Source organism: Acanthaster planci, linkage group LG05, assembly GCF_054643075.1.
Source record: "Acanthaster planci isolate LZ-2023a linkage group LG05, COTS_SCS, whole genome shotgun sequence".
Lineage (NCBI taxonomy): Eukaryota > Metazoa > Echinodermata > Asteroidea > Valvatida > Acanthasteridae > Acanthaster > Acanthaster planci.
In genome coordinates, this window is record NC_141781.1 from 10,700,316 (window position 1) to 10,727,374 (window position 27,059).

At 41.0% G+C, this 27,059-nt stretch overlaps 1 protein-coding gene across 1 annotated transcript in view; it reads right to left on the minus strand.

Moving 5' to 3' along the window:
- LOC110981351 (protein Wnt-7a-like) overlaps positions 1-27,059 on the minus strand; it is a 68,903-nt gene that overhangs the window by 38,020 nt on the left and 3,824 nt on the right. The window contains exon 2 of the mRNA XM_022238868.2: positions 18,503-18,768. Coding sequence (XP_022094560.1) covers positions 18,503-18,768 — 266 coding nt within the window. The remainder of the gene's footprint in view (positions 1-18,502; positions 18,769-27,059) is intronic.

Consider the following 27,059-nt stretch of genomic DNA (forward strand, 5'->3'; position numbering starts at 1 on the left):
ATTAATTCATTAATTAATTTACTGAGGAAGCTCCATTTTCACACAAAACATGATGTATATTTACTAGAAGTTTCAGGTTGGAACTCTTCTTATTTTTAGTAGCGATTTAAAAAAGTCAAAGGCTTTCTTGTTACAAAGACAAGTCAGAATAGCAACAAACAATAGGACAAATGCAAATCTACAGAAGCTGATTTCAGTTTGGGTGAAGATCTTGATGCGTGCTAGGAATGGGCCCTACATGTGAAGAAAGCTCCATTCAGTCAAGTCCTCGCAAATCACACACAAGTCATCCAGTCTCAAGACACAAGCTATTCCCATGAACTCTGACAAGGCATTCCTTTGTCAATGCTGATATAATCCCCTGTAATTTGTGACCAGCTTCATGATGACTAGTGGCTGACTTTCAGTGGAGTAATCTTAAACTCCGGAAAGCTACGTGTGTGCATTTCGTTGCAGCCTTAACTAACATCAAATACTGACACATACTGTAGACTGATCCGAAGAAATATCATTCGTGTGGTGGCACCACATTTACACGGGCACCCTGCCTTAAGCTTGGGTGCGCACACTTCACTATAAAGTCACAACACTCTATTGGTTCGAAGAGGAATGCTACGCGCACATATACCACCTGCATGTGTGCACGTTGCCAAGTACACAGTAATGGCTTCAAACTCTGGACGCCATATTACTCTGGGGCACAAGCTCCCGGTTGAACTGAGAGGGAAATGAACCCATACCGCAGGGTTCATGGCCATAACAAGCAGGACCGCAACAAACTAAATGTTCCCCAAAACCTGATCTCCCTGTCTGATCCGAGATTATAGCGCTGGGGGAAAAACAACCTATGGTCGTCAAACACTATCTGCCCCCACATCCAGGGGCAGATTATCCTCCGGAATATCTGGACTTGATTTATGAAAGACTAGACCCTGGACTCTCTTGCTTGATGAAATGTTCCTGGATTACGTGGGGGAAAACAATGAACACCAGGGCTGCTGTCATGGAACGGTCAGGTAGAAAATCCTCACTTAGGATAAGATTTATGACAGGGGATTACGACAAGGGAGTTTCCCAGAATGAAGGAAATTGCATAAGCCATTAATGAACATGAATGAGGTCTACCCTTTACAAAAGCTGCATGTCTAAACTTCATACTGAGGTTATTTGAAGGTGAAAGGGATTTCTCATATGATTGTGAATTTCTGTACATTTTGCAATGTCCACAAAATTATCCTTCCCTACGTTTCATAAAGTATCAATTCGAAAAATGACGTGAATATCAAGCAAAACAGAAATGATAGGCCTACCCACCACTTGCTACCTTGGTCAACAAATGCCATGATTTTTAAGGACATTAGGTTTTCTTTCATCAACAAGATCAATAAAGTTCTTATGCTCTCATCTCCTCAAACCAGAATGCCCAAGAGCTGATAAAGTGATCAAGTGAATAATAACAACTGTAATTGAAATTCATAATTATAACTGTGAAGGAGACAATGCTGATTGGGCAAGTAAGGCTGGTCAGTTTAAGCATCTACATGTAAGTGGGTACCGTGACCAAGCCCATCAGACAGTTATTCACAGTTCTGAGCAGCGTATGTACATTTACAGCGATAGTGTGTTCAACACTAGAGGGCTGCAAAGAGATAAACTTACATCCTGGAAACTGCCGTAAATGACATGCATGGGCCATCAACTGACTGACCAATATAGGACCCCAAACACAAGCTGCTGCCTTAAATTGACAATATGACAATAAGTTGCTGGGACAGATATATCATGGTGAACTGCTGAAGGAAATTGAGAGTGTAAGATGTGTTACACCTACAAATTGAGTTAAAGCATGCCAGTAGGGCTGTGCTCTCCACTGAGTCACTTCCACTAACTGCTGATCGGTGTCTGGTCTCCGTGTCAGGTGTCATTCTTTGAGTTACATGTAAATTATTGCAGGCTTTTCTCTGGCAATTGTCCAAGGCACTATGGGTGGGTTTTCAGGTGGCAATTTAATTTATCGAGGTGATTAGCATGGGCAGTATTTATTGGCAGACCAGTAGCAATTTGAAATGATTGTCCGCTCTGTGAGTGGCAGGGGGTCTGACTGAACAGAATTGGTTTCGATGCCTCCAATGTGATGAGACATTACGCTCTGATATGGAAAATTTGATCGACTTGAACTGATATTTTCACCCGTCACCAACATAAATTGTGATTGTGGCAGTGGCTGCTGTAATGTTAATAACATCCAGCTTATTATGACAGCCAACGATCAAGTGTCCCGTGGGTAAACTCGTGAATGCACTCAGATTCTTGGGGGTTAAATTTGATCAAGACTTTTCAAGTTTTCATGAGATCACGCCGGTAAGTCTTGAGGCCAGTTGATCCCCAGTGAAGTTGTTTTACTTTGCATAAGAGAGTTTGGACTGATGAGCTCTTTGTTTCAGGCATCATTCAGTTTTGCATTCTGACGCAACCGGACATTATGCAAGACAAGAATGAATAAATGGAAATGTGCAAGATTATTAAGGCCTTTTAACTGAAAAGTGGCCCTGGTGACTAAGGGTGGATCCTGGGAGGTGGGGCACCAAAGGACAATACTACCCCTCCAACCCCGGACAATTTTTTTAAAAATTATACGGGAAAGGCAGCTTTGGGAGACATTTCATTTCACTAGTCCTCCCGGAAGCATGTAAAGTCCAAAAAATTAGCTTCACTGCTATAAAAAGATTACAGCTATGGACAAATTTCCAAATGTTTTGAGCACCTCCCAAAATTTGGTTTTTGGATCCAACCTTGCCGGTGCTTTGCAGCCGATTTGTTAGATTTGACCACAAACACCACCATTCTCCTCCTCAAAGAGGCAATATTATATACACCTTACATTACAAGCGTGTGGGCCTGCAGGTACCTTGTGGGTGACCCTTGACTGTTGCTGGCCATATTTTAAACATGTTCCATTGCTAGTCACTCTAGGAATGCTTACAGAAACAACAAAATCTTGATTTATTACTGCAGATATATATTTATCTATCTCTCTTCCCCAAATTCAAGAGAAAAAAACAACGGGATTTTAAAATGTTTGACAAAGACTGATTTATAGAGAGAGTATGTGTAATTACCTAGGATTCATAGTGCACAAGTAAATGGGCCAATAATTTGGATTCAAATTATCAAAAATACAACAAACCCGATGCTTGACTTTCAAGAGGTCAATCCAATTTTTAAAGGGCATTTTTTTCATGTTTCTGAATGTCTGTAATGTCTTTGAAGCAGTGCGGAACAGACTTGATGAATGCTGTTTCCGTCTGCTGCGGTCAAATGCTCAAAAGCCACGGCTCTAAAAACAGTTCCAACTGCCTTTTGAGGTTTTGACCTGACCAGGTGTACTTTTTTTCTTTATTTGATGATGGTGTGGTGACTTTTTCACCTTTTCTGGATTTGTCCTCAATGCATTATGTCCAAATGCAAAATTATTACTTTCAACAGCAGATTAGGCCTAATAATCATTTGGTTTAATTTTTCAAATAATTATGTTGGCCTAAATCAAATTCTGTCTTCATGGAGTGTCTTCATGAGATAGCTGACAGTAGTCTTCAGCAAATTTTTAAACCACTCCTCTCAATTTTGTTCATTGACTGTGCCAAAAATTAAGTGCATATCTATCCTGTGAACATGGTACCTAGTCACTGACTGCACCACAAAGTGTTGACAAATGGGACAGACACTTTTGGTGTGCCAAGAGTGACGTGGCTCTCGTCATTTTGTGGTGCAGCAACTAAACCAGACATATCACTTTGTGTTGAGACTAATTAGCAGTGACTGTAGAAGCAATAAATCAGATGGTTGGAACTTTGGACATATACATGTATGCATACAAAGTTTCAACAAAATATGTTTGTGTAGGCAAACCTAAGATCTGAGATCCTAAGATCTAAGATGCCTAAGATCTGACAAGGAGACAGAATCCCTTCCCCTGGCTGTGACAAGGTAAAAATGGGCACTTTCAGTGCTTCAAGTGTACTCCCTTCTCACTACTTTGAAAAAAGTTTTTCCCATGCTGAAATCTCCAGAGAGCAGTTGCTGAAGAACAAATGTTGCCAGTCATCAAAGTTCTGCATATATATGTGGTTCAATAAAGCCTGCTCTCAGAATTTATAGAATCATTAAACAAATTTCAGGAAAACAAGTATAACATTGTGAAGATTTTATACTCAGATACTATTTACCAGCCCAAAGTGACAAGGTGTACCCAACGAACAGGGTAAGGTTACAAAATGCACGTCCTGTCCTTTAATTTGAACCATGGTCAAGTACTACTATGATTTTGAGCAAACAAAGGAAAGTTTTATAAATTAGTGGGATATTGATACTTGGGTCATCCAGAACAATCTTCTTGCAGTTCCCAAGGATTATTTCTGCAGTGTAACAGGTTAATCAGACAAAAACATAAGAAGATATCATGATAACTGCCGGATTACTTCAATAATGCAGCATTTTTACACGTTCTGTAAGTGTACAAACTCATTACCAACTTTGACTTCAGACAGATCTACTTAATGTTCATAGATCCTGACCACAACGAAAACCACAGGAAATACTTTGAAATAATGTACAAATTGCTCAAAAGCAAAGAACAGCATTTGTCTCCGTCCAACAAACCATAACCTCTTTTGCCCGACAACCTGATCCTACACAAGAAAAAGCTTTTGCTTCTTTCAAAATCTGCCCTGATTTGTGTCCCATAAGATGACTAAATAATGCTGTCACTAAAATGGAAATCTTCCAGCTGCTTTGGGAAAAGTTGAGGGTCTTTACCATACCATTTGTACATCTGTCATGTCAGCGTCAAAAGAAAATCTTGCAGCCTCTGCCAGAAAATAAAGCAAAGCCTCAGTGCACAATTTGTACATCTGTCAAAGTATCTAGGCCGGGGATTCTCAAACGTTTCTTCCTCTTGTCATCCAGTGTCCTTCTCCCTTGAGTTATGGGTCTCTGAGGTGTTATTCTTGAGTTTCTTGGGTCATCAGCAGAGGTTAGGAAGCCAGGGACCTTGTGAGGGGAGAGGGTTTCCCAATGGCGCACAGCCATTCATCAAAATTTGGTTGCAACATCAAGGAGTGTATGTGACCTACTGTTGAAGTTTATTTGTACACCTCAGTGTGTACATGCATAGAGAGGCTTTTTTATTTTTAGTCCACTCATTAGGAATACCAAATGCAGGTGCCTGTACTTTATTCATTACAAAGAATGTCACTCTGTCACAGCCCACGGTTAAATGTTACTTCCTTTATTTCTGACCTCGCTGGCAATTTTGGGTGAAAGTATGAAATTCTAACCTTGAAAACTGCAATATCATCAGTCAAACTTTGTGAAAAGTTTCTCGGCAAAAGACACACAAGCATCAACACAAATGTGTAATTTTCAAAAAGTAATAGCCTAAATTACTGGTCTATTGCATTGTCACTAGTTACAAACTTACTGATGAAGGAACTTTTGACCATGGTTCCCCACTCTGAAAATACAAGTCACTTGTACATGCATGTATGAGAAGATTTATAGGTAGCCTTTAAGTGTGTCACAGCAAGTATAGTCACACACCTATCTGCACATAAACTGTTTTGAGAGGTTTTCTGTGGCCCAATCAAGGTGTGGTATTACTGCTCAATATACAAACTGGGTCAAGAAATAAGAACAAGGCTTCTGCAAGGTATACTCTCTCATCAACAAATTGGCAATTTGCGTACACGTCAACGGTTTGTTTCAAGTATACCGCCCAGGTACAGCTGGGACTGATCAAACTGTTTGGCAAGCTAATTTTTCCTGCGTGCTTCTCCTCTCCCCCACCTCCCATCAGTAGCAACACAGAAGCAAGTTCATGCAACAGTTGAACTGTTTGAAGTTACTGCCTTCTGGAAACACCCACTGGACTAATATCCCTGGTGACTCTCTCCCCCTGCAGCAGAAATATGATGACAGTATCACAACAAGCTTGACCCTGGCATTTCTTCAGTTAGAGGTTTTTTGCTCATATTGTAATTCTCAAGTCCCACCAAGTAATGGGGTCAAATTTCAATCTTTCTGGGGGTCAAACCGACAGGGTAAGAACAATGTTGGTGTTTGGCTCTCTGATGCCTGATAGTGGAACATTCAACTGCAAAACATGACTCAGAACATTTATCCAACAGAGAAATTGTCACCACCTTGTGTGGGGGGGATTAGGAACTCGAGGGAATTATGAAGTGATTTACTTAGGTGAGGTCCCTTTTAATCTCCGATGAAAGTTTCCCACCTTATAACGATGCAAAGAAAAAATTACTCCAACATGTATACACCTACTCATGTTCCTGGTTTGTGATAAGGCTTCTTGCTTAATGTTCCACAGGGTATTGTAAATCTAAGGATTTTTGTGCATTTGGAACATGACTTGGTAATGTTTTGGTGAAATACATCACTTAGTCATGACTGGCAAACAGCACCGTTTTGAAATGTTTGGGTGTAGCCAGAGCCTACAGAGCCGGAAATTTTCAAACTATTCCCGTATTTTTCCATAAAAAAAATATCATACTATCGGTAATTGGCATTCACATTCTCTTAGACCTGAAGAAACATGCAGGGCATAATTCATGAACAATCTGTTTTTTCCCCTTTGACAACTTTCCGACTCAGACAGGATGTTGTGAACAACATCCATAAATCATGTATGTATGCATCATGTATTTAAAGCCCAAGATTATACTAAAAAAATTCTTAAGCCAAGCCCTATTATTTTACATATTTTCCAAGCATTTTCCAAAGTTAGATGTGTAAGATACATGTATGATATGTGATATAAGCCGTAGTTTACCACAAAATGATACAAGATAAAACTAACAGACATCCTCTCAAACTTGTCTGCTGTTGGAAATGTAGGGGTCATTGAGCATGAAAAAACACGTCGTTTGAGCTCAGAAGTAAGCATATCTTCTCTGACCAAGGAATAGTCCCTACAGTATTTTTGTGTGTGCGAACACAGGAAGGGGAAAAAGGTTGGGTGACCGCGGTTTTATAGCGAGGGGAAGGGTGGTATGCCACGGCGTGTGCAATTATTTTGGGAACTTCCTCTCCAACTTGACAGAGAATAGAGGGCAAGGGGGGGGAGATCAGATTTTTCGGTCCCGGCCCGGAGGTATAATATTTGGCACCTGTAGCTGTAGCCGTTTGTATGTATGTGTACTCCACCCTCGGGCTGTGTTCCTAAAAGTGCTAAGATGAAGGGAGGAAGGGGAAGAAACTTCACTATACAGCCGGAATCGGTGTTGTTGAAGGTTATGCCTCCAGGCTAATTCCCCTCACACAGGCCTCACAGCCAACCAGGTTAATGTCCCAAAACGTACATATGCATCCACGGACAAATACACCTGCAAAGTCTGCTGGCAAATTTTGAAGTCAACCTTTTTCAACGTTGCTTCTGTTACTTTTTAAAGGGAAAAAGGCTTCAGGTAGGATATAAAGTTTATCTTTTTTCGGGTGGGGGTTTTGCCGCTTCTGTGCCCACATTTTTAGCAACCTTAGTGGTAGTATCTAAATGCATCTAAATGAGCCATATCAAGCTGCCTTCTGAAGATACAACAACTGACACAACAGGTCTAGGCACCAGGCTGGCTCCATTCCCCCCACTGGGAATTGACTAGTCTGCCTTACCCTTCCTCTCCAATTTATACCCCAAAAATGAACTTGTTCCAGACCAAAGAGTAAGTCTGCTGTGGGGGAAAAATTTATGATAAATTTACCGCACACAAACTGTGCAAGCTAAGGTTTTTTTGTGTTTAATTTCTTTACATGCATGTGCACCTTTCTGTACTGAAGAACGGAGTGCACATTCAACTAAGACATTGCACATATTGATGTGCACATAGCAATCAAAATAATGCCCCACAAGTCCAGCTTTGACATAACGACATAAGTCGTTATTATTATGTCATTATTATGACATAAGTCCATTTGATGAATTTTACACTGGACAGCAGCACAGATTCAAACTTTATTACTGACATGTGACCTGTTTTGGCAGCTTCTACCTATGTATAGTTAAGTCATATCAATGGTAAATACTTTCTAAAGTTCATGCTCGCATTGGCAAATTTGCTAGTATGAAGCCTACATGGGATACTGTGCATGATAAGGGGCCGATGGGTCCCCCCCACATGTCCAATCCCTATACACACTCTAGACTATTGTTACCTAACACATCCCCCCCTAGAAGTCTGTAAAGAATTCCTGAGATTCCGATCAAACAATGACCAACACAAAGGCAAGGGGGGTTCTCTCCGCCCCATATCTTGCATCATACGCTACATGGACCTCACGGTCATTCCATTTGTTACTATCCTCAACTGAAAAAGCAGCAAACTAGAGACGTACATGTATCTCTTAGCATGAAACTATGTGCCTTCCAAGCCTGTAGTATTTCTTTCCAGGCAGTCAAGGACTCCAGGAGGAGGACGGATTCAAGCTTTCTTTTATCTTTGACAATGCTCCATGCAAAACAGTGTTATTAAGCAATGAAGCCTGCATGCCTAGTAACCATGGCCAAGCCACTGAACAATGAGACAGGAATTTGACAAGTGCCATTTGGTGGGGAAAGGATTTTTGAAGTTCACTGAAACACTGCATATGCAGTACAGTCAAATCAAGATGATAAAGTTAAACACACAAAACCACACAAAAAATAACAAAAACAGCTGAATGGAGAGCCAGGCTGATGGATTATTTAACAGTACACTGGTACAGTGCTTCGAAGGTCGTAGGTTCAAATCCTGCTCCAGTCAATTTCTTTGTCTACTTTTATAATCAATGTCTAGGGACTTAGTCAGTTTCCCTATGGTTTGTTTTATAACTAGCATTAAAAATGACAACAGAAACAAATATCAACAAAAACGTCTGGTATTACTCCAATTCACATCAAACAGAAAGTTCAGAAAATATATACATAGATATAAATTTTCAAAGTAGATTACTTTTTTTTTTCAACAAATCTTATGGATATGGCTGAGACTTCAAAACCGTCTTGCCAGAAACACATTTTTAAAAAGAAATGAAGTACATTTTCCCTCCAGAGAGAGGTTTTTACAAGTGATTCACTGCCAAGATTGTTTGTCCCCTTGGCCCAATATTTCGGTCTTCACATCATCAGTACATCAGCTCGAAGCAGGTTAGCCATCAGTTCTGAAATACTCCAGGCATGTGCCATGTAGGCACAGGGTACGTATATATGTCTACATTCAGCCATCAAGCTTCAAATAATTATGTTATAAAATGGGTCATACCTTGACTTCCTTTCATTTTTATCACCATCTACTCAGTTTCGGGGCCTGCTTAGTCACCGTTTAAGTCCTCCCCCAGGAACACTCACAGGTTTAATAAGGTGAACCTCATTTTTTTCTTTGACCATATTAATTTCTTTTAAAGTTGTTTGCACAGCAGTGTGACTTATGGCTTGGGAGGGGGGATAATCTTGGCTGGAGGCCATCATGACAATTTGAGGTAAAAAGTAAAAAAAAAATATTGTAGAGTTTGAAGAAAGTGTATGTGTGAACCAAATAATTCCCAAGAGAAAAAAAAACTGAAATGCTGCAATTCAAAACCGATGTATATTTGACATTTCCATCAATGTAATCCTTTCAATAGTATGTCACATACCCACCCAATTCTTACCTACCTTACAATAGTTGCTAAGCCCCAAACCTTTCACTTATAATTTTTCTTTCAAACACATCCTCTATGTGAAATTACTCTTAGCCCCAGGAAGAAATAAAGTTATGCACGTTTACATCTTAAAATGGCTTTCCTTCCCGCATGAAAACAAAAATTAAAAAAATTAACAGAGGCCTACCTAAAGGACAAGTAATGTAATACTACGTGCAAATAAGCATCAAAGGTGACTGCACCTGCACAGTACGCACCTTGGTAGCTTTTACCAGTATGGCCATATTACTTTAATGTAAGTGTAATGACTAGTAATGTAATAAGGTGAAGTCAACAGCTAGATTACAAGCCTCAATACAGGTTGAAACACATTTGTTAATAAATGTGATGAGACAAAGTGTGCATGTACAGACTCAAAATTGATCTGACCGAATAAACTGACAACTATTGATTTGTTTATTAGTATTACTATTTTTGCACTTGACAATGTATGGCAAAGTTTTCTGGCTTCTGCTTATAACATAGATACACATTCACCTCCTGAGGCACACGTACACAAACAAATACAGGTGATTGACACTGCCAACTCACCAAGTCACCCATAAGAATATCAATTGTCCAGACAGAATCGTCTTCGTTGTCTGTCTAGCCATGCCTCTTTTTCCCCCAATGAATACCCACGGCAGATATGCATTGCCAGCAGTGTCCAGTGAAGTGACTCAGACCCAATCCCCACCAAAACATTGTTCACACTGGGGCAAGCCAGCCGGAATAGGTCCTAATGAAGCGGAAAATGAGAGCAACAAGATCTGTGCCTCGGAGGACCCAGTGATGATGAAATTCCCCCCTTGGCAGCCTACAGTCCAAAGGCTGGCACCTGATTCCCTGTGCACTCTTGTCTCTTTTTGATGGAGTCCTTGTAGGCTCTGATACCTTGCTAAGATGCCTACTTACTCCTTCTAAGTCATGACTCACAAAGTGTCAATACTGTCTGAACAGGAGACAGTATCACTGCAAGCACAAAATGATTAAGCAAAATGATTTCTACACGGATCCTATGCTTCAAAGCAGTATTACTAGTCTACTGTGAGTGCCTCCATTTCACATGATTACCTCTTACCCTTCTCCGCCCTACAAATACTCACAAGATGTACATGGCGGCACCCTCACACAGCAAAAGAGGTTTCAAACTGAATGGAACCTGAACTCAATGAGGCAAGTAGGGCAAGGCAGAGTCGTGCCTAGCCCATGCTCCTCTCTAGTCTGATAGGAAAGTCCCCCTGGGTGCTGAAAAACCTGGTATACATCAATCCAAACTGGTTAGAGACGAAAAGGTGCTCCCATCTAGGGGTACACTATTCCCTATCTCAGCCGCAGCCCATATCATGTGTCTCTCGAGGGGAAATGTGTACAGGTATAATACCCTCTTGGGAGGGAGGGGGAGGAAGGGGGGGGGGATAAATTCCCCCATCAATCACACACATACATTTGGCAAAGAGTGATATCATAATGAACAGAAAGCAAGTTTGGAGAGAAACTCAAGGTAAACTACTGTTACACAGACCCATCAAAGGACCAATCAAAGCATTGTATAACTGTGCACGTACGAGAGGGGAAACTTGATGGAAGCTGATATCCAGAATAAGTGGTGCTGAATAATTGCATGTATTTTGTGCAACATTACAGAGAGCATGGTTTCACTGCCATTACCGACCTGCCCTTTGAACATATTCCTGATCTGCTCTATTCATTTTGTTTTCACAAATAATAAAGTTTGAGTGTATTGAAGTATTATACAAGCCTACTATGGTGACATGATTGCTTTGAAAAAAGCAGAAAGTAACAAAAAACTCTCTTTGAATAATCAGGCAAACAACATTAAAAACCACTTTCCTCCTTCTATTCTGACCCACTCACCAAAAGTCACACAGTCCTGGCTGCAGATTTATTTTGCTCCCCCCCCAAAAAAAGAATAGAGAGTTCCCCAGGAGCAACAACTTTCACTTCTGCCACCCACCTGAATGAGTGATGTCTGAGCTAGAACACTTGACGTCCACTCCAAAGAGACTAATCCCGCCTGTTTCCTGGGACTAACACCGACTGACAGGTCATCGTTTCCACTATGCCACTCTACTCTGTAAGACCAATTATTTTCTTCCCCCAGTTGGAACTCAGATACAGTTTCATCTCCTTTTATCTTCTTTCTGGATAATCCCTTGTCTATCGTTACCTGTAAATCCCCCGGTTCCTAAACATTGGTTTTTGGATAATCTCTTCCTCTCTCCTGAAAAGAAACGGGTCTGTGTTCACTCTTTATGGGTCGTATTGTTGCCCTGTTGCAATTCTACTGTGCTTACTAATCTTCGGACAACAAACTTTCTCTTTCCAGGCTTCTGTGCTGAAACGTGATGTAAAGAGAGCCATGCGATTTCACCAGCAGTGCTTTCCAAATGGTTACAAGTTTTTCTTTCAGTTGAATACCCAAGAAGTGTGCTGAATGTCAGACAGAATCCGGAAGTTGCTGTTTATATGAAATTTTTGTTCCTCTTTCTTGTTCCAAATTGATAATAAACATTCATTTTCCTCTGTCTAATTCTTGTGCTTTTTCCCCCTTCTGCAGACTGGTATCTTTTCTTCCCTAGTCAGAACTACCAAAGTAACTCTACCCTACAGCCCCTGGGCCTATGGGGGGGGGAGACTATGTAGTCTTAACACAAGAGTATCACACTTGCACCAGGTTGTAACTTCAGCAGTAACTGGTAAGGGAGTGGAGACACCTATTTCCCTCCTCCTTCCTCCCTCCCCCTCCCAAACCAAAATCCACCCATTTTGAGGGTAACAGCATTGGAATATACCCAGGACTTCACTGCATTATGGGGACACTACTAAAGTTGGGACTGAGTTGTAGGAACAAAAATATGTCCCCAAACTGTTTTTGGACCCCACAGCATCCTTTCCAATAAGTAATTATAGTCCTCAGAACTAATGAACAAGTACATATATGTGTGGTCTTTAGCCACTGATAATTTGGGAATCTGTATGAACTACTGAGGCATGGTTTAGCTTACACTAACAATGAAGAGAGAGTACGAAACTTCCCTGTTTTTGTCCGTGGTGGATCTGAAGGTTTTAACACAAACAAAATACAAAGGACGTGTATTTATATGCATGTTTGACGAGTGCTGCAAATATAACCATATCAGCAATAAAATGCCGAATGGTAATATCACTGCAGGGCATTGTTGGGTAGAAGCTGAGAGTCTGTACACATTGAAATGAAAACTGGATGCAAGATCTCTGCTCATTTGGGCATGCGCACCAAGGCACATGTGCATCATTAGTCCTGCACTGGCTCATGAATGTAAGTAGTAGTCCAAAGAGTACCACTTATACCATTACAATCCCTATCATCAATATGATATTTGGAAACAGGTAGTTGAGTACTTTTAACCCATCTTAATTAAACCGTAACAGAAAATCTCTGTACTCTGTACCAGTACAAAAAGTATGTGTCCATGCAGTCCTAGTATGTGTTCTGCTGCACTTGGCGAAGGTGGATGCATGTCTCATCACAATAAATTGTGAGGAATCGCTAGGTGACTGCAAAAGTGACCTTTTGATATTAACAAGAAACTCACCAGCAAAATAGAACTCTGAGACTAATGTAGCAGTTTCCCTACACTGACAGGTTGGAGGCTTAAGGTTTTTGTACACATCACCAACTCCACCTCCTGAAATGACTTCATTTGTTATCCCAGTAGATTTCTCCTGAATGGATTCCGAAAGGCTTCAATCTCTACCTGGGTTCCCATTCTCTTTGAAGAAGGACAACAGAGATTTGGCCCCATTTATCATTCCCTCTTACCCCTAATCCTTTTGAGTCACTTAGGGGCTGTCATCCTGAGGGGCTAATCTTGCTAAAAGCTACCCCTCCCCCCTTCATTGTTCTCTGATCAAACCTCCCACCTCTGTTGACAAGTCTCGGGAGAGAAAACTACCTGATCAGGAGGATCTCTTCCTGGGGGATACTGAGGAATGGCCCCCTGCTAAAAGCAACACTTGAGGTTGTCTTTTCCCCTCACTGTCACGATGTGCCTTCTTGTTTCAATAGAGCTCTAGAAATCTGTCAGGGCCTTCCCTGAATAAGGTCATTTAGATGGCGATTGTTCCCTGAAAAACACAGTTAGTGGGTAAATTCCAGGCCACAATGGAGCATTGACCAAACACCCCTGGAAGAAGTATCCAGTGCCCCCCACAATTTGCACAGGTGACAAACCCTTCTTGCTAAAGTTTACGGTTACAAATAAGAAAGCAGAGAAGCGACAATTTGCTGTTACTGTATATACTTCTGTCTCTCTACGTCATTCCACACATGGTTGATCTAATCAGTTTCTCGGTAAAGATGGCACAAAAAAAAAAAGAAGAGCTGCACAAACAGCATCATTAAACGTAGCTTCTTGGAAAATAGATAAACGTATTGGTCGTTAGCAAGGAGTTTAAGTGGGTGAAGTATACATCAACAAATCTACTTTTCCCACATTATTATTATTATTATTGTTGTTATTATTATTGTACATGATCTCCAAAAACATATTTAAAAATTAGTAAAAAAAAAAGACATGACATTTACTTGAAAATATACTGATAAGTAAAACAACTAAATTGACACAAGAATTAAAAACAAAACATATGTGAAAACAAAAAACAAATAAGGTGGATGTAATATGGAATTAGGCTATTCTTGAAATGAGAAGTTCTAGCAGGAATAGGAAATAGGCCTATTATTTGAATTGCGGAGGTTCCTACCGTGGCAAGCAGATCTAGATAGGGGAAATAAAGATTTACAACGATCAGTCCATATGAGCGATAGATTTTGCCAAATATTATCCTATGAGCTCTTTCCTGAATATTTTCAATACCACTGCATTACATTACTTGTGTTGGAGATTCTGGTAGGTTGTGCAAAGTTCAATCAGTGTCTAACACCTTTTTAAACTTTTATTAAGAAAACAGAGATGTGTGAAACAAGTTATCTACAAAATTCTAAAATACCTGGGTGTTTAACAGTCCTCTTACATCAGTGCAAGAGCGGAGAAACCTTGGGGGGGGGAGTCACGACATATATTAAAGCATGCGGAATACATGTAATTTATGATTTACATTTTATATTAAAATGTGGCCATGTCCAAAAATCATTCCCGTTTTGTCCTGTTATGTGGGCATAAGACCCCCTAGCGCTGACCTCTTTGTGTGACCTTGTGGTAAAACAGAACCTGCGCACATGTTTAATGTCACTTTTCTTTAAAACATGCATTCTTTTGTTGGAACAATTATGATTAACTGAGGCCAGCTATTAAGATTTATCGAGCCTGCCCATTCGGCATGTAAACTTGTTCAACTACTTTTCATGCACACTTTTGACAAACATTTACAAATGCAATAAATCAACGCTGCACATAAAGTTTTATGACACCTTAGTTTATTTCTGAGTATGCATTTTTTTCAGCTCCATACTTCACAGTAAATATCTTTTAACCAACAATTTCAGACAGAATGTAATTACTAGAAATGTGAATTCATGTCAGTCAAAATGCAACCACACAGCTTAGTATGAAAATTTTAGTTCATGAAATTATACAGCTTGCTTAAGGCATGCTCTCCTTGCAAACATGTCCAGAATGTTGCTTGTTTGTGTTAAAATCTCTCATAAATGTGGTGCACATAAAAAGTGCATGTAATGCTCCAAGTTAAGGGCAGTTGGTATGGAAAGAAATCAGATTGAAACTTTTACATCACAAAGCAATATTCATGGTGAAAGTGGTCACGGTGGAATGATTTCAACTTTCGCGAGTTCACAGCATAAAGTTTACTGTGGCACCTTGACAAGAAACACCCCCTGCACCAGCAAGGAAGAGACAGAGTGGTGGGAAGTTATTCAACCGGGCTCAAGCATGTGCAAAGACAGTACGTGCCAGTAGAACCTTGTCACGTATGCTCAGCGTGTCCCGCACCAAGAACACATGAAGATGTTTCTACCAAATAGCCGTCATAGCTATATGTGAAAACACAACATGTCTTGCTCCTATACAGTGCGGACAGATCTAATTGAAGTACTGGCTTAAACCAATCTCTCTCCTGATTACACGCCATGGTGAACTGTCTCTTTGAGAGTAATCTCAGTTGTTCATGCAGCAAACAGCAGTGTATAAATGTTGGAATCATAACCTCTGCCTGAATCAAGGAAACGTGACTCACAGGTGGAGCCCAGTTGGTGAGAGGCCCTCCGTGTGTAGCACGCTAGACCTGGAATTCACCTAGATCCACAGTGAAACATCCCCACAAATCTTGTTAACAGGTCTTCGCTGGCCTTTTCCCTGGCACCCTGACAGGTCTTCCATACAATTATGAGTCACCAATATTTAAAATAGACTTCATGCATAGGACTTGATCAAACTTCATCTGGGAAACTATCCCAGAAAAAGGCATAGGTGAAAAAGAACATTTTCTGATCCTGGCCGTTATGTCTGCATTTACTACAGGGAGAAGTGGCCAGTGGTTTTAGGTAATGGAACCTAAACTCTACCAAATCACCACTGTGACTTTTTGGTGAACACTTAATGTTTTTATTGTAAAGACACAATATGAAAACAAAGAACATGAAAAATTCTGATTTTAATATTTTGTTGGAATCAAATCCACCAAAGAGTTAACACAGCTTGATTTAGGAGAAAATGTTTGACAAGTACTTATGTATACGTATGCAGTTTTCAAATGGCAGCAAACCCAGTCAAATGAGTCAATGGCTTTATACCATGAAAAAAAACAGGGCCTGGTGGATTTTGAAGGGCCTGGTGGATTTTGAAGGAGTGTTCACTGTAATAGCAACAAGTTAAGATTGTTATCTGTGGTCAACCAAGAAACTTTTGGCTTGTTTCTTGAATCAGCGTGAGTTACTGCTTCAAGAAACATGCATGAAATCAACAAAAGAAAGGACGCAAACTGGAATTATCTGAAGTGAATTACAGGACTGATTTCTCCTGCCCATCAATACCCACACTGAAGAAAATTCACAGTGATATTTATCCAAGTAAACCGGATTCATCACTGACAATTAGCTTCCCAAGGAAGCCAGCTTGTCACATACCTGGGCTGTTTGTACAGAATGCCAAGCATCACAGCTATGCAGGTACAGTGCCAGGAAGTCAGAGTCAACTGCCGATCTTTGGAGCTGGGGGCATGATTTATTTCACTTCTCCAAGCCACAGAGAGGGAGGAGCTGAGGGCCAGTAAATGAATTAACAGTGGACAAGGACGGGCTGGCATCTCAAGATTCTTCACTAAGATTTACAGAAAACAATAAATCTTGGGTGCTTTTGGTGGTACTCCTTGGAGCTGGACTACTGCTGATGACAAACGTCAGATGTGAGCAGTGAGAACGAATTCTGAATGCTTGGCCACAGATCTCAAGAGAACACCGTTTCACACAATCTTGCTCTTAAATCTGCACACTGGCAATTGTTGGTGTCGGTGGCTTGCATGTACCTCCTTTAAACTAGTCCCAAGAGGGTTAAAGCCTCTGATTTCAATTTGATTTTACACACAGCCTAGGCAGTTAAGGTTAAAGCAGGCCTCATCGACATGAGTGGGCAAACAAGGGGGAGGACAATCCCGAGACTACCCCCCTTCCCCGCCAACCACTCCCCATGGTATCAGAATCTTAAGGGGGGGGGAGAGAGGGAAGGGGGAAGACACAATGAGATGCCTTTCCTTCCTCGTCCACTGACAGAACAGGCTTGACGGGGGACCTTTTGTACAGGTGGGCATCTGTATGTCAGTGAATGATGATATTTACATGAGGTTTTCTCCTTAAGGTAAACATGTACAGGAGCCAAGTGCTGTCGCATATTAGCATCCTGCTGTAAAACCCCACACAACTCCCTTTCCTTCCTGTGGCTAACATGATGGATGAACGCTTCAACTTGGGGATGATACAAAAAGACACACATGTATTTAACCCCATGGAGGACTTACACAGGGGTATGCACTTGCAACTAAATATCTAACTCTCAGGACACAACCTTTGCGTTATTATAACCCCTGCACATTATTTACCATGCAAAAGAATTTTATTTATTTGGTTGGGGGAAACAGAGAGTTTTGGATTCTTGGAAGAGTCAATTTAATGTCTAAATTGGTAGGAACCTGATCCTGATGAAGTAACCTCTGTCAACATTCCAGTTTGGGGTGTGGAAAGTAACTCCCCATTTTCTTTTTTTTTACGGAGTCCCATCTGATCATGAATTGATGGCAATAAAACAAAATTACAGCCTAGGGTTGGATTCAAATAGGACACATTAATAACTCAAATATGGAGGATAAAACATATTAATGCCACGTTATTTTCCATTTATGAGATGTCAAGGATAAAGAGTTAAGAAAACTCCACCCTAGAAGGGGTAAAAGTAGATGTAGGATTATGTGTATAGAAAAGTACTGAATTAAGAGTTAACATAGAAATATTTGTAGGTACTGTGCCTACATCACAACACTGATACAAATAACCACACATGATTTCAATTTTAATTCATTGACCACCTCATTTTTGCTGAAACTTCCTTAAATTATCCATAATCCACTGCCGTGAAGGAGAAAAATGGCCTTTTCTCTGTATAAGTCTTTGTAACTAAACATTCAAAGTGCATCAGTCTCCTGCATGTTGGATGATGGATGGCTCCACATTCATAAATCCTCATGGGAAAAAAATTCAAAATTTTCCAGTGGATTTTAAAGGATCTGGGAAGTGCCAGCATCCACTTACTCGTCTTCAGCCGGCTGGGCCCAAACACGGCTGTCACGTTGCTGACCGGACAGTTCCAGCGTCTGTCACGGAAGTTGCGCTTGCACTCGCTGATGCCGGCCAAGATGCCCTCGGTCAGGCTGGGGATGAGGTCCGGGTGCAGTTCGCACAGCTTGCGCTGCCGCATACTCAGCCAGTTCTGGGCGTGGCAGTAGCGCTTGGTTTCTGGAGACTGCCAATCCCCCAAGCCTTGTACCTGCGGGATTGTCTGGACTAGCGACAAAGACCTGCAGAGGTGACCAAAAACTGGTTATAAATTAAAACAACAGTGACAATTAATATAGAGCATCCAGTAGCATAACTGAGGTGAAATTTTTGAGGGAGCGTCCATCGATGCATTTTGTTTTCAATGGGCACTGAGAGCAGATAATTTTTTTACATTGCAAATTTCAAATGAGGGGGACACCAGGCGGGGGGGGGGGCATGGATTTCCACTAGGGGAAGACTTTCCGATTGGACATCCCCCCGTAATGCCACTGGTTTGGTTGTAAGTGTCCTGAGCAAGACTGAAAGGATGATTCAAATCACACAGTGGAACTTCGTGATGCTTTTTGCCAAACTCATTATTATTAGTAATTCATTATAACAGTTTTGACAACAAAAGAGAATTGCTTGTTGGCCACTTATGGAGCGTCAAGAGAGGACAACCCCAATTTCTCTTTTCCCGCAAGAAGATTTTCGGGAATTGGGACTGTGCTTAAAGCATTTTTAAAAATGCAACTTTCCGCTAAGAGAAATTTGGATTTTACTTTAACATGTCTCAAAGGTAGACAACTAAAAACTTGAAATTACCACTGGCGAAATTACTGTCAATCTCCAAAAGTGGACAACCCCATTTTCTCATTTTCTGCAAGCAGATTTTCGGGTTTTGGGAATTTGCGTAAAGCATTTTCAAAATCTCACTTTTCTGCTAGTAAAAATTTGGATTTGCTTCAAGAAGTCTTCGTAGCGCGTCAAAAGTAGACAGCTAAAAACTTCAAATTTCCTCTAGCAAATCTTATTTGATGCTCCCAAAGAGGGCAACCCCACTTTCTCATTTTCGGCCTATAGATTTTAGGGTTTTTAAGTTGCACCATCTCTTTTAAAAAAGAAAAAAGTCGATTTTTTTTGCTAGCAGAAATCTGGATTTTACTTTGACGACGGCGGGCTGGTCCAAAAGTGGACATGCTGAAAATTGAAAGGAAAGTTTTCTCCCTATACGTTGAAATGGAACGGTCTCAAGAAGATTGCAAAGATTGAAGTGTTGCAAAGCGGCTACTAGAATGACGGTTCTTTGTAGTACTGCAAACTTGCGGAGCCAGCCCATTTTATTGACCCGCCGTCCGTTGACCGGCATCAGGCGTCATTTGGAAGTTCCCTTGCTGTGATTGGCCGTTTTCATGCAACTTGTATTTCCATTTAGCCGCTTTTGTGAAAAAGAACTGGCCTTTTTCAAGTCGAGGATGTGGATATTATGGGATGTATAGAGGGGAGTATTATTCTAAAGGAAATTATAGCAAATAATGTGTCCAATATTGACGAAAACTGTGAACTGATTGTGGTGGAAGTTACTCGGAGTGCCAAAAGTGAAAAACCAACTTTTAAATTCAGATATAAGATTTACTATATAATCCACTATCCATCATTTCACAGTACATGCATCTGATGACTGGTCTGGGCCGTCACTTGCAAGTTTGCGTTTTCATTGCGTTAATATCTCAATCATTGTCACTTTGAATCATTTGTCTTCATATTAATGACCCAGGCCTCCACTATAACTGCTCACTTGTGTTGATGACTTGAACAAAGATTTCAATGACAAATAGTAAATTAAATTTTTGATGTCATATCAGTGACCAACTGGTGTACTGGCTGAAAGATTTATTTTTGCCCTGGCTATCCTTTTTTTGTGATTGGAAATATTGTCTGAATACGTGTTTGGGAATCTGTGGGGTGTCACAATTAATTCAGCAAGTTCAACTTGCGTTTTAATGTTTACTATTTTTACTTTCTCTATTTTCCCCCTTTGGAAACTCTTGGTTCACTTGATTAAACAGCACTTAGCTTCTTCTCTTAACATGGCTTTTTCACATCGAACCTTTTTCCGTTCCACAACAAACTGAATTATACTACTGGACATAGACAAAATGGTTCATTATACAGCTAGCATCGTTTAGCCTCATATCAGGCTTTCGGCGGCGGTACTATTTGCTCTATGAGTCTCTCGATAGGAATCGTCCACATTTTTTGTTTTTCCGAGCTGTGACGCCATTTGTCAGACCATTGACCCTCTACCGTTGGCTGCCCATCTTCCCAAGACCGTTCACTCAGAGCGCACGAGCGCCATGGTCGTTTCAGTTTTCAACTTGTCCACTTTTGGACCACCCCGCCGTCGTCAAAGTAAAATCAAAATTTCTGCTAGCAGAAAATTGGGTTTCATGAAAAGGGATAGTGCAACTTCAAAAAAAAATTAAAATAAATAAAATAAAATCTACCGACAGAAAATACGAAAATAGGGTTGTCCTCTTTTGCTATCGAGAGGATTTGAAAAACAGTCCTCTACTTGCACCACCAGTCAACCGACAAATAAACCAAATAATTGGTCATGTTCTTATGTCCGCTCATAATCCAACTCTCGGACAAAAAAGTCCAGATTTCACATACTGCAACCAGGAGTTATTGCAAGTCACCAGAGACGAAGTGTGACTGAATGGGAAAGTATCATCATCAAATAATATTTGCCAGTGGAAATTTGAAGTTTTTAGCCGTCTACTTTTGACGCGCTACGAAGACTTAAAGTAAAATCCCAACTTTTGTTAGCAGAAAATTGAGTTTTTGAAATTGGTTTACACATATTTCCCAAACCCGAAAATCTACTAGCAGAAAATGAGAAAATGGGGTTGTCCACTTATGGAGCATGACAGTAATTTAATTTTGTCAGTGGGATTTGAAGTTTTTAGTTGTTCACATTTGACACGCCATGCCCGAGAGTTGTTAAAGTAAAATCCAAATTTCTCCTAGAGGAAAAGTGCGTTTTTTTTATGCTTTAGGCTTTAGTCCAAAATCAAAAAAATCTAACAGCAGAAAATGATAAAATGGGATTGTCCACTTTCGACGCTCCATAGCCACAACTACTATCTTTTCCATGTGTTTCCACTTTTGTTTTGTTTTTGTTTTAAACCACTGTAGCTTATGAATAATAGCTCGACCAACTTCTACTTCTCAACGAAATTGCCCTATAGGAGAAAATATTTTAATGGTATATAATCCTGAACAATGAGATTACAGGAACGTGAATCCAAGGATGTGGTGGTGGTCCAGTAGCCTGGCCTTTGACTAGCTGGGTGTAACAATGAAAGTCTTTATAGTGGGCGGGGTCTCTTCACCACACATTCCTAAGGTGGGTAGTGTAAAGTTATTAATTCCTCGTTTGACGTTATCAACATCCAGTGTTAAACAAAATACCTGTTAGAAGCATATACTTCGAACAAACGAACTTTAGACAAATTATATCTTCTAAAAACGGACTTCGAAAAAATATACTCCACTTTTTGAAAATTTATACTTGATGCCACTACAGGGCTTTTTATTCGTCCTTTTCACCTGCGATCAGCAAATTTGTCTTTGGTGCTGATATAGGCCTGTTAGTTGAACAGGTTTTCGTCTTCCCCGACAGATAGCCTTTTGAAATGTTAAGGTTCCAAGCTTCAATCCACAACCGCTTCTGTTCCATCTCAGAAAACAGTTTATACCGAGAGGCACCAAACATCTTCTAGGAACGTGACATTTGCATCTGACTCCCACAGCACGTCTGTGGCCGGCACAGACAAGAAGACCGTAAATTATTGTTGGATGTTGACGTATTTACAAATTGTTTTATGGCTTCGCAAAAATTAGCAGCAACACACCCGCCTAATAGCCCCCCTTATGCAACGATTTTTCCAAACGTGATTTGCAATAAATACCTTCATGGCAGACCTTGGGACCTGCATGAGTAAATATCCTGATCCGAACCAAATCGCAGGGATACAGCATTGGCTCTTTTGCCTCGATTGAAAACTATTACCTAACCCTGCTTAAGCTGGACAAGATTTGTGTTGTGAATCTTGAGTAATTTTTTTTAAGAATACTGAAGAAAGTCAGGCTTCTCACGTGAGGGGGACGTGAGTTGCGCGGGCAAATATGTACCAAAATTGGTACAGCGAGATAGGGCACATCAGGCAGACCGACTACAAGGATTGGCCACGTATTTCAGTTCGAAAAATAAATCATAGTATAGTGCCATGACCGTGAAAACGGTCGATAAACTAGCATCAAAACAAGCCAAATATCTGTGGCACAACCATCGTAAATTATGTGATCGAGGGAAGGGTCCGTGTCTTATTTTGTGTAGGAGTCGAGGCCAATGTCCCCAGCCGAGCCAAGAGGGGAAGCGGCGGTCCGCGACTCGACACGGCCCGGTCGGCGTTTTTATAGGAGAGGGTTCGGCATGTAATTTCGCAACAGTAATGGGGCAGTCATGAAAACTGGGTCCAATATTTAGATGGAACTGACAACTAGAATGACACTGTCGTATGGATTTACGATCGGGCAAGCGAATAAGTCACTTCTCTGTTTGTAAGCTTGATGACATGTACCCCAAATGAGAAGTTATGAGTGGATGTTAGGGCATCATTTTGTAAGCAAAGGAAGAGGTTTGTGGACATCGGAAACGATATTTCTCGATTCTAACAAAGTCCTTCTGACCTAAACAGTTCGGTTTCCACTGAGAGTGCAGAGTTGAGGTACGGAACTATGATCAATAAGTTCGTTAACATGATCAAGTAACTTCCGATAGGACGGCATATAACTACAGCGCCTCCAAGTGAAACACTACAAGACGCGATCAAAGTCAGTAATAAATCTAGTCGTTTCACGCTATGTCGCCTTCTCTCTCACATCCAACTGTATATTTCATCATTCTCATGAAGTGCATAGTTTGATCACTCCGCACTTAAAACAGCATGGCTGTCTTAAAACCCTAAAAGAGACAGGTTATTTGGCCCTTCTCACAGCCAGGGGGATTCTGCCCCCTAGGAACTCGGCTGTGCTTAGCACAATTTTGTTTAAAACGCCATGCATGTTAAAGACACTCCTTTTCATTACAAAAGTAAAGATTGAACTCAAACAGTTTTGAAGTCCAAAGCTACATGCGTGCCAGCCCGCGTGCATTGAGCGCCAGAGTTGAAAAAAGTTTTAGCTGACCCTTCTCGGAAAAACGCGCGCTGCGCAAGAACGATATGTCCGATTTTCACAAAACTGGTATCACAATGACTGCAAAGAGTTACCCTAAAACTCCTAAAGGCTCCACTCCTGAAAAAAAAATGCACTACGGCGGTCTTGGGAAAAAAAGGTTGAGGGGGTGGGTGGATTCCGCTCATCCGGCTCTTTAGGGTTAAAGAGCACCTCAAAGGAAACCATGTTTTCTCCGATTTTATCTGTTCAAATAGATATGGAAGCATCCAAATCGAACGTTGTGTCATTTGTCTTCAGAGGTCAACTATACAGCAAGCTAAACCGGGCGTTTTCTTCTGTTCATGCCAAGATGCGAATTCTGAATGTATATTGCGTCATTCCAAACAATGCATGTAGCCGTTAGCATAAACGGCGGTTTATCAACTACGAAAGCAGGGCGAGGGTTCCCCTCATTTTCTCCGTTTTCCCTGAATGACGCTATCTACATTCAGAATTCGCATCTTGGCATGAACAGAAGAAAAGCTCTTTAAGCTTCTTATACTTGAGCCTTGAAGACAAATGAGACTGTGGTCGATTTGGATGCTTCCATATTTATTTGAACAGATAAATCAGAGAAAACACGTTTTACTTAGAGGTGCTCTTTAAGGGAAGAAGAGGGACTGACCGTATCCCACAATATCTTGAAGGAGAAACGGTACAACCGTGTTGCGTTTGTTTCTCATACAATGTAGCCACAGCATCGCATCTGGACATAATAGCTAGATTGCTCACAAACCCGTTTTTACAGTGATTTTAAAGATAAGAATGGTGCATACGCTGACAGAGACATCAACTTCCCAGAACGCCAAACAACTTTAAAACAGTTTGCCAATCGTTTGACAATGTTGGTGTATGTCATTGAAGCAATGTTTTCCTTGCTTATTTCAGCCTTCAATCCTCTGTTAAATCACAAACAAGCCGTCTTGCCCGGCCACTGAGTCTTGTCTCTCCGTAATAAATTCGGTAACCTCATTTTAAGTCGAGGACGCCAAGCTGTTCAGTGTTCCGTACGTCCGGGAGACTTCCCTTAACGTGCAATGTTCACAATTGCATTTCGCGGGCTTCACAATCACCTTGGCTAACAAACTATGTGTGAACAAATTTAACTGACCACTCCAGAAGTCTTTGTTCATACCTTAGTTGGACCAAAGATCTGAACTTTATGGTATTACAGAATCGGCGTTTGTTCCCAATGTATGCATGATCAGTTGGTTTCTATTCACGAAAGATGAAACAAACGGATACACCTTCCTCCAGGGTCCCCCCCCCAAAAAATGACAGGAAGACAAGCAGTAAATGGTTTTATAAAAGTCGGTAAATAAAAAGTACACGGGTGAAAATAGATTTCAAAACAAATTGACTTCGTACGTTAGCTCCTTTTCGAGACCATTTCACGAATAAATGAACAGTATTGCCTTAGAACCAGGATAATTTTCCCGATTTCACACCACAGTACAAGTCAAAAAAAATTGTTTTCCGTTGTACAAACGAGGCGATATTACGTCATTCGTAATTTGTTTTAATCGGTAACCATTCACCAAGGAAAGGGTGATCGATATGGCCTTTAAAGGTAGGGCAATTCTGTGCTTTTTTTCCGGCGCCTGACTGTCTCGGCGCACTCCGTCGGTTCACTTTCAACGGAAGGTATTGTCGGCGTGAAAATTCTCAGGCAACCCAGAAACAATGTCAGCCCGGGGCTGTATTGTTCCACCGAGATGCCAGGGGATTATCGGCCATCTTGTGAACGGACGCAGTTGACTTTCTGATTCTTCTCAAGCGTTGAACGGTCCCAGCTCGAGGGGTCAAATTATTTTCCTAATACAGGTCCGCGAACGGAGCTGGGGGCTTCTATACCTCGGTGGCTTTTGCAAGTTAATTATTTTATAAATTGGTATCACTTTTTTTTTCTCCATAGATAGGGGTAAGGGTGGATGGAAAACTCAACCCTTGCTAGATTAAGGACCTCTACTGCACAGCTCCATACCCTACAAGCATAACAAGGATTAAGGCGCTCAGATAATTCCATTATATCAAGCGGGCCATCTACAAAGTTTCAACAAGGTCGGCCGCGGCAACCGGACAAAGAGGGAATGTTGCATCGGCTGAATATGGGAAGTGTCTTATTGGATCTCGACAACCGCTGAATTTCAGCATGCTTAGAGCCTATACTACTTGACCAAAACGTCTTAGCTCTATCCCATGTTGTTAATGACCCGTAAGTCAATGTGATCACAAAGGGCTCACGAAGGACCATGCTCCGGACACCCTAGGGTATTATTTTGGCTGATTTGAGATTACTGTGCGCTACAGAGAACTTTTTCGGAGGGAAAGGATGAAAACACATGACCGGTTCAGGTAAGGGGTCAATGGTTGTCCTATTCACAAAGGTTTTAACATCACAGCTGTAAAGAGAACTACCTTGTGCCTATGAGCAGAATCGCAATGCACTGACCGTATTTAGGCGCATATCTACAGGCACACATGACTTCAGGCCCCTAAAAATTTTCTGTACACGTCACGCACCAAACTGCAGCATGACTATTGCACTATAGGCCTATTTCATAATATCGAAATAAAAACTGAATTTCATTTATTTAAAATGCAATGAATCCACTGTCAAATCGATTTGACAAAACCTGGTCTATTGATGGATTTTCACATATTTTTGCAATGACTAGGCCTACTTTAAATCAATTTGGGGGAACAAAAGTAGCTCGCTCCAGACCGTGCCTACAGCACGCAACAAACTTCAGAAGTGAGATCGACTGTAGAACTGATGCAGCAATCAGAACAAATATAAAAAGTATCCGTACTGTGGCTTCGCTGTCCTAGATCGTACCCCCTCCCCTTCTGCTGGGTGTGCCTGACCCTCCCATGTCATCTGTCAGAACCCATTTGTTCGTCTCAAGGACTGTCACAGGAAGGAGGGTGTACACGTTTAAGTCTGGAGCGCAAGAGGGACATCACTAACTGCTGACATCATGACGGTTCCTGTATGATTCTATTTGAGGTCTGATAAAACGGGAGACCGAAAAATGTGGTTTGATCATGATACTCCCCATTTTTATAGACACGATGAAGGATTTGGGATGCCAGTCTTGGAAGTGGGAAATAACAGGGGTCGAGCCTTCCAGATAAGGCCCTGAATTAAATTGGCTGTCCTTGGGATACGGTAAACCTCGGAAATCGCAGAGAACAACATGTCAACTCGTATCATACTTTTTATCGATGGTTTGAAACATAACTTATACTTGATGAATGTGTC